Below are 12,838 nucleotides of genomic sequence, written 5' to 3' on the forward strand. Positions count from 1 at the left end.
CAAATTATTGTTTTCCATTAATTTTTAAGGGAGATATACGAGAGTCGTAGCTTTTAAAAGTTGGATAGTTTTCAATTTTTATAGTAGATACTTTTTGTTTCTAAAGACCAGTGTTCACATGACTAAAAGATAATAATAGGAGGTATATATTATGTTCATATGTAATTAATTCCGCCGATTGTCATTTGTTCATCACTGTTGATAATTTTGACCTTATTTTATATACCTAAGACAGTTGGGAATCGTTCGATTTTTTGGCTACACCTCATTTGCACATCAGCCGTTTAAAAGGTTTATAAATTCGTTATTGGCTAATAGTTGACGACGCAGTGATGGACTTTGTACCTGCAGTTACCAACACATCACAGCCGTAATAACCTGTAAAACGAACCGCTAAAAACCCCAAATCAGCCAACTTTAGCAGTTAGTTAAATAAAAAATAATAATTTTAATGTTTAAATTAAAAAAATATATACAGCCCTACTATTTTATGACATTTTAAAACATAGTTTACCATTTGAAAATCAAAAGTTGATAACGATTTCACTATTAAATATAAGTATGAAAAAAAAATATTTATATAGTTTTAGAAAAGCACAAAACTAAAAATTTTGAAAAAAAAATTAAAAAATTCATTACTTTTTGAAATAATGAATGTTAAATGATAAAAAAAATCACACTGTATAAAATCAATGGCTCATCATTTTTAAATAACAAATAATTTATTTTTATTTTTAGAATGCGTTGGTAAGAGAATTTATTTCAATAAATTATTGTTAATACATCTTAAAATTTGTGTTTGCATAGCATTACCGTGTTAAAGTTACTTAAACTTTTTATACCAGTCATACCTTTATGGGGTAGCCATAAAACCCCAGAAAGTAATCTTACGGACCTTATAAATACGAAAAGAGTATGTAAAGTCTCAGACCATGAAAATCCGGAGTAACATATTTTTTTATTTATTATGATGAACATATAATTCCAGAATTTGAAAATATTTTGACAACATTGTCATTGACTGTAGAAATCCGTGAACTAACTAAGAGTAAATTTTCAAACAATATTCTCCCGGAAATAAAAATACGTAGACCATATTATTATAGTCCCACACCATAAAAACAAGGAATAAATTAACTAATCGTATGGTCTCTGACTATATTCCCTCGGGAAAAAAAAATATATTATCTGTAGAAATTCAGATTCGTGATAAGTGCAATCTATTGGTTACTTTATATATTTTTTTTATTTATGGTAAAATAAATTACGATAATATTCAGTTCCATTTATTTGGCACGTTCTACTGTGTCACCAACCAAACTCGTGTCTCATACTGATTGCGATCACGATTCGCGATATAAAGTTTTGAGTGATTTTATTTCATCTTATCTTGTAAAATATATTTTCCTGTTTATATTTTATACCGAACAAAGTGTCCGCGATCGATTTCCACTAATTTTTTTTAACCGTACAAATTGTCAAACAATAGATAGTACAAAGTGTCCATTTACTGTATTAACATTTACTGTATAATTTCCAGTATTTTTCTAAATTTATCGTAAAGTTAGATTAGGCAAAAATAATGAAATTTATGTAAGGTACAACAAATTTAAAGTTAAAATTAGACGAAATTAGATATTCAAACAAAAATTGTAAATTTTTGTTATTTGGATATAATTTAAAAATAATTTTCAAGGGTACTTGAAACATCTAATTTATATTATAAAATTGTTTACACCAAATGTCATTTTCAAATACTAAGATTTCGCAAAAAAATATTACCACCAAACCGTCTCACTAATACAACAAATTAAATAAATTGCTAAAATAACATAAATATTTCAAAAAATATAATTTTTGAAAATAAATTGTACGTTTACTAACATTAGGATATGTTTAATTTTGGAAAATTACTAACAGACAATTTAAAACTAGTTGGGTTTAAACGTAAGTATACGTTTATGGTATCAATATGTGTTGTCAGAATCATATTTAATAATTGTTGTGTACATTTAATCAGATAAAATAAGTAAAACTATTTTATAATTATTATATATTTCAATATTTGCATTTTATACATATTATTAATACGATTTTGGAATACATGAATCTGTGTATATGATATAAACTTCTGAAGTATTCTATACTTATGTAGATGCTGATGAATTTGTAAATTATATTTTTGCAATGAAATTTAGTAAGTAATTTAGAATAGTAATTATTTATCTGCTAATAATAAGGTGTAAGATACCTAAAAAATATTAAAATGTATAAATAATATACTGTTACATAATTGATTATTAAACTACATATCATATTACGTGTATAATATGTGTAATGTGTATGCGATGTCCATACTAATTGAAATATTTACAAATTTTTCTTAAAATGTGTTGTAACTAGATGTAACTAATGAAAACTCAGATAATAAAATAGGCACATTTGAAGAATATATGGATATGAAATTGAAAAAAAAAAATAATATAAAAGTGAGTTTTATCCATTTATTTTTAATGAAATGCACAATACATGTCAACAAAATGTTTTCATATAAATTAAAAATATTTATTCTTCAAAAACACATTTTTAAAATAAATTACTGTATTTAAAAATATAAATGAATAATATTTCAAATTAATTTAAATAAAAAATTAATATTATTTTGTATATATCATTCCATCCTTTTTTTAAAACTGTGTAGTGTATACTAAACAAATAATTCTTGAAGAGCATTGATGTTTTAGTTTTTGTAAACAAAAATTAAAACATGCCTATAGAGATATATTAAGTATTAAACATTACTTTCAACACAATTTATTGTAATTTTTTTTTCTTCAACATGTGTCATTGAAACGGATGTTATTTGGCAATATCTATTTAATTATTGTTCGTTCTACAAATTATTTATAGACATTTGTTTTCAACACGAACAGATATCGTTTTAATTTAGTTATATCTTAACTTAAAATATGGATCCGGTTTTTATTTTAACCAACTTTATTTGTAATTTGTTTTTAAAATAACATACATTTGACATATTCAATTATTAAATGAATACCTATCTAAAACCTAATAAAAACATTATATTTAGTTTTATTATTCTGTGTGTCAATTTATTATATATACATCCAATACAAGAAAATATAAAAATGCTTTTACTTAATTTAATTTAAATAATTTAAGCATACACTAATTGTTTGCAAGTTTATTTATATAAAAACAGTTTAATCGTGCATTATTAATCACATACATTATCGACAATTTTCACACAATAAAATGTTAAACAATAGGAGATGTTATTTTTTTAGGTAAGTATCTGAGTAGGATGTGGGCCACAAGGTGATTTTAACGCACACTCCACTATGTTTAATTTATCATTTTCGTGTTATTCTTTGAAATATTATATCATGACTATTACGGAGAAAAAATATATGATATATATATTTTTTTAATCATATTGCATAATATAAAAACAATTAGATAGTTTTCAATTGTATTGGCATTTCTGCATTTTAATATTTTATTACACGAATCACTAATCACCAATATATTTAATCATGTTTCTAGCCAGACGATATCGATCAGACAATATCACTGACAGATGAAGAGATTAGAAGTATGTTAATTAATGCATTTTTGTAATTGCTATACACCTGTCGTCATTGTTTACATGTGTTAACCAAAATTTCAAATAACTTTAAATATTTGGGATTTTGATAGTTAAAAAAAATACTATTTATAACAAATATTGAACAATACCCAAACTGCAGTTTGTCAAACATTTTTAAGAACTCATAATATATGGACGATATTTAAAAAAATAATATATTGTTTTTTTATACTCAAATAGTTGTTTAATAAACAGTTTTAAGTACATATTACTAATAATTACTAATATTATGCTAATAAATAATGAACAGATTTTCTTATCCAGATAATGGAAACACCTAACATTATTATTTGTCATTGATTAAATGATCCGTATTATAAGATAACGTAAAATTTGACAGATTTGTATGAACACTGCCGAAAAAAAGAATTATTTATAGATTACAATATTTATTAAATCTTAAAATTTCCAACAGCTCTTATACTTTCTTTCTATGGTGAAATCAGATCGCATTCTGGATTTTCTCTGTGTAAGTATTATTATTAATTATATCTATTTTTGTAAGCATTTTTACAAATAGTTTATAGAATTTCTTCTAAATGTTTTGAACTTGTAATTGTGTTTCTATTTTTATGTTCATAATGTATCAAGTAAAAAAGAAAGCGCAACCGAATACGTATTGTTTTAAATATTTATTTCAGCTACACTAATGACTCCAAAAGAATTTTGTGTACATGATAATAGTAAGTAATAGTTTAAACATGTACATAATGTAATTTAAAATTGTATAAATATAAAAATGTTCAGTATAATATTTTTTACCAAATTATGGTATGGATAGTATTGTCTCACGTGATGTAAATGGATTACCATTAATTTATATATTTTAAGCTATAACAATATACGTAATGGAGGAAACTTCTAAGTTTAGTATTTTTTTAGATTACAGGAAAAAAGAGATGTAATCGTTAAAAGAAAGATTGTTATTTTTCTTTTAAACAACACATTTTATCAAATTATACGAAATTCAAACGTTGTAAATGAAATTGTATAATCTACTTTCAATATTTTTTTTACTGGATAGGTACTGCTTTTAAAAAACAATCACTTTTACACATTATACTTTATACTTAGCTCCAAAACTTGGTATCAAATTAATTATATAAAAAATAATATAGAATAGAAACCCGTCATTGTAGATCTAACGCATGCTACATGCCTCTCAGAATCAAAATCCAAATAATTCGAAAGAGTAACTATCTTTGATAAGTGTTATAAAAAGTTTATTATTTACAATATTTATAACTATATTATAATTTATAATCTGAACAAACTATTTTAGTTTAAATAAATCTGCTTAAATTGTATGACTGTATAACTAATAAAAAATAAATTTGATACGTTTTAAAAATCTAATAATTAAATATTCAATTATTTTCTATTTCTACTTGAAAAAAAATATACATTTATGGTGGAATAATAATATATTTTATGTTTTTGACAAATTTAGAAATTTAGAAATGTTTAATATTAAGTCATTTAAATAACAAGATTGCAAGATTGCATTATATAGCTTTTAACAATAGAGTTTATAATTGATTTATTTATCTAAAAGTTATTATAGCTTACAAGTATTGATTATTCTATTCAATTTTACTGAACATAAAATATAAAATATTTCATAATTTAATTAGGACGTTTTTAAATATACCAATTTTGTAACATAAAATAATGTTTTAAAATATTGTTTTTGATGCGATATGTGTTTATATTTAAAGAAATACATAGAAAACGCATCAACAAAAATTAACTTCCAAGCAAAAAAGGCAAATTTTTTACTTTTTTTGGAGCTATAAGTGTTTTTAACTATTTTTTGAATTGAGAACTTATCTTAATTTTATAAAATAATTAATAAGATTATTTAAAATGACACTGAATTCAGAACTAATGTATTGTATTTTAGAAAAACAAATAACTGTGAAACAGACGTCGGGTATTGTAAAATTAACTTTAAAAAAAAAGACTAATTTTTTACCTTTTTTGGATCGATCTATAAGTGTTTTTAACTATTTGTTTAATTGACAACTTATCTTGATTTTATTAAATCAATTATAAGATGACATTATTTAAAATTACATTGACTTCATATTTAATTTATTGTGTTTTAGAAAATATACAAAAAATACAAATTTCAATTCCTGTTGGTAAGTAATGTTATATTACATTTATTTTGAATTGGATTAAATCTCTAAAATAAACTATTCATTTTTTAATCTTATAATATGACATTTATATTATCCATTAATTCCATTAATTTTTGAACATATTTTTTAAATTTTTTACAATGTTTTTTTTTTTGTGTTGGTCATCACGTTTTGGAGAAGTATAATAGCGCTTTGATTTTTAACTTCTACCACGTTTTTAAAAGGAAAATTCATCTAGTTGATATTTTGGGAGGGTACACTTGTGATAAATTTAATTTATTTTAATCTATCCATTTGAAAAATAAACCTTGGTATTTACTTTATTTATTATTTTAAATTATGTCCTCAGGATGATAGCCATTTATTCTCAAATAATCTACTAGCCTACTTCGTATATTTTCTACATCGCGGTTTAATAATAAAGGCAATTAAATACCCCCAAAAAACGAAGTCACATGTTTCTGTAAGTATATTATTTCAAATTTCCAGCAGTTTTCTAAATCGTCAGTAAAAGCCTAACAAAATAACGGGAAAACGGGAATTTTTACGCATAACTAGTTTTTGATAAAATCGATTTTTTTATTTTGCTGTGACTTAAAAACGAATCGTTGTAAATACTTAAAATTTTCGCCAGATGTTTATATTTGTGTTATGTACTAGCGATTAAATTCTCAGAATATTTTGACTTTTTTTTTGCTGTTTGCAGACAATTGAAATTTTCGATTTTTCTAAATACATTTTTTTTCTTGATATATCGATAAAAATATTTTGGCTTTCCAAAAAATCTTTAAAATTTAATACAAGGTTTATCATAAGTTCCTCTTATTGTAGTAAAAAAAAATCAAAAATTATTAGTCACAATTTTCGTTTATAACCATTTAAATTTCAATGTTTTCCATAAGTTTTCCTTCAAATAACTGTAAAAAAAACTTCAGCGTCAATACAGAAAACATTTTGAGAGCGTATGAAATTTAATTTTTTACGAAATCGCGTTCAATAAAGATATATTACAATTTAAATATAGGTAATTTTATATTTATATAATATATATATCCTAGAGTTTAGGACCTAGACTGACAAATCATCTCCGTTCAGAACCGTTTTTCGTATACAATGATACCTGTTATTGCATTCAAATTTAACACATCCTTTATAGTGACCTATTCTACATCTCAACTATACAGCAGAGCGATACCCATTTGCCCACATTTTTTTGAAATTATTTTAAAATTATTTGTTTAATTGAGAACTTATCTTAGTTAGAAAATCAACTATAAGATGAAATTATTTAAAATGACACTAACTTCAGAATTAATTTATTGTGTTTTAGAAAAAGTAGAATTGCTGAGTAATTTTGACGGTATTTATTGTTATTATCATATTTTATTTTGAATTGGATTAAATCTCTAAAATCATCTATTCATATTATTGAATCCTATAATATGATAATTTAAATTTATCTTTTGTATATTATTATGTATAAATTCCATAAATTCTTAAAAGTTATAGAATATTTGTTTTCATCATTTTTTTTAATTATTTAAATACTGATGTGGCTATTACAAATATTTATAGATGTGAGTTTATATTAAACTGTATTATAGAAGATATTAAACACATGGAATAAAATTATTTTATACTGTCAGTACAAAAAAAATTCTTACTTAACTAGTAATACCTATATTTTTTAATTAATATTTTTAAAGACTTAATAATTTATTTTATATAAATATTTTTTTTTTTACTAAATTTCTGATATTAAATAATTTATTAAGTACTTAGTAGTTAGGACTTACAAAAAGTAAAAAATGTGAAACCAGAAGTTAGTATAAATGTTTATAATATGCTGGTTGAAAAATAGGATTAGATTATTCTAATGAATGAATTCATAACAATTTTACCAGCCTTGAGATTAGAACAAAAAGGATAAAGGTTCGGTTATACCAAATAAAAAGTTTTAAGCACATTTTTGATATATTTATGATTATAATTCATCCAATAATAATGTGTGAATCTTACTTTAAAAGTCAGTTCGATATACTTTAATCACCAGAACTAAATCTATTGTTTGCAATTGATAATGTGTTGTCTTTGAAATAAAATCTTAAAAATATGAGAAATTAAAATAAAGAAATTAAAAATATTTTTAGACAAGCCGTTGCTTTGTATAAAAGCATGGAATAATTCGAGGAATTTTTCTCAGAACTATAGAGAACTTTTTTTTCAAATAAATTAGAAAAAATGAAGACATCGATTTATTTTGAATAACTTGACAATTTATAATTATAATAATATTTCAATATTTTTTTGAAAATGATAATTGTAAAAACTAATCTTGGAAGCACGATGAAACAAGAACAATTAAATTTGTTACTTTTACAATTGCATGATCAAGAATGGCGTAGGTATGGGTTCTTTCATCAATGCGTTTAATATATTAAAAAACAGATAAATATACTGTAAAGTATACAATATATACACTGATAAATAATAATTAATAAATATCTTATAATATGCAAACATGATTAATGTATTCTCTAAAAAATATAATATTAATTAATAACATGTATATTTATAATAGTTATACTATAGTTTATGCATATAATAATATATGTATATAATTTAAATTGTTGACGGGCATACCTCGAACGTCCAAGTCTGAACTCGTTTATGTATATAGTAGATATTTTTTGTAAATTTTAAGTAAATACATGCATAAATAATTAAATAGGTAATCAATTTACTAACACATTTATGAGGATACTTCATGAAAACTGTCACGCAACAAGATAAAAGAGACGAGAATATTAGGCACATTTATATTTGTCTATATTCACTCATTACGGATTATTTCTTTTCAACTATTTGTTGAATTGAGAACTTATCTTAATTTTATAAAATAATTAATAATATTACTTAAAATGACACTAAATTCAGAACTAATTTATTGTATTTTAGAAAATGAAGAAGTTACGGAATCGTCTAATGGTATTGTAAAATTAACTTCCAAAAAAAAGACTAATTTTTTACCTTTTTTGGATCTACAAGTGTTTTTAACTATTTGTTTAATTGAAAACTTATCTTGATTTTATAAAACCAACAATAAGATGATTTTAAAATTACACTCAATTCAGAATTAATTTATTGTATTTTAGCACAAAAGGAAACAAAACAGCCGAATCGCTGCGACAGTACGTATTTCTATATTAAATTTAATTAAAATTGGATTAGATCTTTAATATTAATCATTAAATTTAAGGAATTCTATAATGTGATAATTTTAATTTATTTCTTATATGGATTATGTATAAATTCTATAAATTCTTAAAAATTATAGAATATTTTGGTCATATTTTTTTTTTTTACCAATAAATATTAAAATACTGATGTGGCTATTACAAATATCTAGAGATGTGAGATTGTATTATACTTGTATAAAACTGTATTATACAAGATATTAAACACATGGTATAAAATTACACTCATTCAGAATTAATTTATTGTATTTTAGCGGAAGATGAAATAACACAGAAGAATTGCTGCTCCTCTAGTACGTGTTTCCATATTAAATTTAATTAAAATTGGATTAGATTTTTAATATTAATCATTAAATTTAAGAAATTCTATAATATGATAATTTATATATATATATATTATCCATTAATTCTATCCTTTCTTAATTATATGTTTTTTATTAAAATAATGGTGTTGCTGTTGCAAATATTAGTAACATTTAAAAAAAAGCTTCTAGACTTCAATTTGATAATATTTATAAGTTATTATAATTTTCAATCATATTGAATATTATATTAAATTGTATTAAACATAAAATATATAAAATATTATTTATAATTACTATATTTTATTCGGAAGGAATAATTGGTGAAGACATTGGTAAGACGACATATTTGTTACGTATATGTTACTTAATAGCTGATATTTATATTATAAATTTTAAACTAATTTTAACCGTTGAAGTTAAATGAACCATTTATAATAATATTTGTGTATAGTTTTGAAAACAAAACTATTTTTAGAAGATATTATAGAACAAACAAATAAAAAATTATTTATTATATAGATATAGATGGATAAATATAGAGATATTTGTTAGATTTTAGTATAGTTTAGTTAGTCTTATGCTTATAAATATATTTATTATTTGTGGTGAAAGCTGATCTTTATTTAATGATGATGATTTCAAATATTGATTCAACAATGTGATGTGAGAGTTCCCTTAATATATAAGGATGTTGGACACGTAATATGTAACTACTTAGAATTATACCACTCTATATAGTATATTTGTATTTTCTAATAACAAAACAATGGACATTATACTAGATTAAATTGATCATTTGTATAACGTTGTTAAAATCAAATAAAAATTATGAAAAATGTTATAGTTCTATAGTCTATATATTTGATTTGGTCTAATATTTTATTGTTAATTTTATGATTGGGAAAAAATGTTTTTCATGATTGTACGTTAGTAGTTACTAGTTACATACATAAATCGAAAGGCAAAGAATGTTTTTATTTTCGATGGAAGTGCTAATCTTATTTTATTGGTGATCGTTTCGAATATTAGTTTAAGAATGTGATGTGAGAGTTCCCTTAATATATTAGGCGAACCAGAGAGAGAGAGAGAGAGAGAGAAGATGGATATGTATTTTGTAACTACTTAGAATTATACTACTTATTATAAGTATTTTATAATAAAAAAACAATATAAGTTGTAATAGATATTATTGATAAACTGTATAATTTTGTCAAACAATATTTATTTACTTATTGCAACGCGGTAGTCCATTTGTGGTAGTTGTAAATTTAAATAGAAGACGATTCCTTGTTATTTTTCAAGAGTCTCATTTTGTATTCTCATTAAATTATAGGTTTTTTAGATACGATGAATATGTTACTCCAATTAATTAGTGCATAAACCTAACTGGAATCACATTACTTGCGAAGTTTATACTTAAAAATAAAGCATTTATAATATTATTGAATGAGCTGTAATCAAAAATGAGACTCGTAGTACTTACTTTAATAACTTTCTTAATCATCAAATTATTATTAAAATTTATGTTTTCACAGTAAATAAAGGTAAGTTAATATATTAGTATAGTCTATCTTGCTGGATTTAAAATAAAACCATATTCAATCGCTTATAGCAGTGGTGCGCAACCTGGGGGTCGCGAAATTTTATTAAAATTTTATTAAAAAGTTTTATACTATGTATATTGTATAGTATTTTATAGTTTTATACAAAGTAAAATTATTTTGTACCGTTGATGGCTGTGTCAATCGTAATATTATGACATTATGTCATATCTTAATGTTGCGATAACAAGTTCTATTGAACCACGCAGTATATGGGCTATTTTTAAATTGAATTTAATCAGTAATTTTATTTAATCTTACGGTTATTATGAAATAGTCCGATAGTCATGTACTAGCCGTTGAGTTGATCGTATTAATGCTTATAATTTTGTATAGCTTGTAATAATTATTTGTATTTTGTATTATTTTAAACTAACATTTTTAATATTTTAATATTTTATAATATATAAACTAAAACGATATGGATAAATTTTTAATTAAACGACCGATGAATAGTGATGATGAAAGTGCTATAGAAACTAAAGTTCGTAAGGTATCGGAAATGTCGTCAGATGTAAAAACCAGTCGAAAAGTTAATAAAAAGGACCGTAAATACCAAGACAGTTACATCAAGTTTGGATTCATTTTCGATGTTGAAGCTGATTTAAAAGTAGCAGTGTCAAATATCAAACTAAACATAGAATCAATCATGTCTACAATGCAAGCTCAGGTCTCTCATTAAAATAATTAAAAAGTAATTTTATAATTTTAAAAAATATTAAAAATTTTGATTATCATTATAATGATACATTTTTTAATTTTAGATTTTATAAAACTCTAATTTTGCATTTTTTTTTCATGTTTTTGATTAATTAAATTAAAGAAATATTAAAATTGCTCTAAAATTAACGATTTAATGTATATGAATAAAATGTGTGTATACATTAAGACTATTAAGTAAATTTAAATTACACACTTACATAATGTTGGTAGGAAGGGGGGTCGTATTAAAAAATAAATTATTTTGGGGGGTCGTGGATCAAAAAAGGTTGCGCACCACTGGGTTATAGGTATGAATATAATATAAAAATATATTTGATCAACTTTAAAGAATAAAATAACATATTTTTGAAGCATCACCTATGAAATTAACATTTTACAGTAATATAATATTGCTATGTCCAATTTCGAACCTAACCTATTTTTAAAAATTGTATTGTTTTAACTAACAAGTCATAACACTCACTCAAACCTTCACAGTTCTCCATATTTAATAATTAATTATAACAATGATATAATAGATATTGCAAAGAAAAATTATAATTTACTTGTACATATAGTTGAATTAAAATACGTCTATATACAAGTAAATGTTTGTTCAATTTGTAATTTATTTTTTTTTTCGTACTTTAAGCGTGTGAAAGTAAGACATTTTATTTTAACATAAATTATTCGTTTAACCTAACCAGTAATGGTTATTATGATGACCATCTGATAAATGAAAATATTATAAATTATCACTTTATCAATTCCATAATAACTAATCATATAACAAAATTACATAATAAATTGGACATAAAATCACAAAATGTGTTTTCAATAAATTAATTTATTATGAATATAATATTTGACTATTTCATATTTTTCTATGACCACCATCTAGTTTTATTTACAATAAAATTAAATTTGTGGATAAACGTCTTAAAGGATTCTCTTTAAATGTAATAATTATTTATTTGTGGTATTTTTAAAGTCTCGTGATAATATTATTGACTAATAAAAATTTTAAAATTTAAACGTAATAAATTCGTTTAATATTATATTATATTCAATTTTAGTAAGATGAATATTAGTTATTGTTAAATTATCATCCGTTAAAATAGATTATAATTGTGTTGGTATTTTCATTAATCTTGTAAAA

At 22.7% G+C, this 12,838-nt stretch overlaps 1 protein-coding gene across 1 annotated transcript; it reads left to right on the plus strand.

Moving 5' to 3' along the window:
* The first annotated feature begins 742 nt into the window (after positions 1 to 742).
* Positions 743 to 9,800, plus strand: LOC132930042 (uncharacterized). Its single transcript, XM_060995698.1, has 14 exons — positions 743 to 747; positions 1,921 to 1,947; positions 2,156 to 2,197; positions 2,404 to 2,489; positions 3,568 to 3,616; positions 4,086 to 4,139; positions 4,312 to 4,353; positions 5,574 to 5,603; positions 5,779 to 5,814; positions 7,145 to 7,174; positions 8,773 to 8,802; positions 8,970 to 9,005; positions 9,326 to 9,364; positions 9,688 to 9,800. The coding sequence occupies exons 3-14, from the start codon at positions 2,188 to 2,190 to the stop codon at positions 9,798 to 9,800; spliced, it is 555 nt and encodes a 184-aa protein (XP_060851681.1). The 5' UTR covers positions 743 to 747; positions 1,921 to 1,947; positions 2,156 to 2,187.
* Positions 9,801 to 12,838: the final 3,038 nt, after the last annotated feature.

This window comes from Rhopalosiphum padi, chromosome 4 (assembly GCF_020882245.1).
Source record: "Rhopalosiphum padi isolate XX-2018 chromosome 4, ASM2088224v1, whole genome shotgun sequence".
NCBI classification, from domain to species: domain Eukaryota; kingdom Metazoa; phylum Arthropoda; class Insecta; order Hemiptera; family Aphididae; genus Rhopalosiphum; species Rhopalosiphum padi.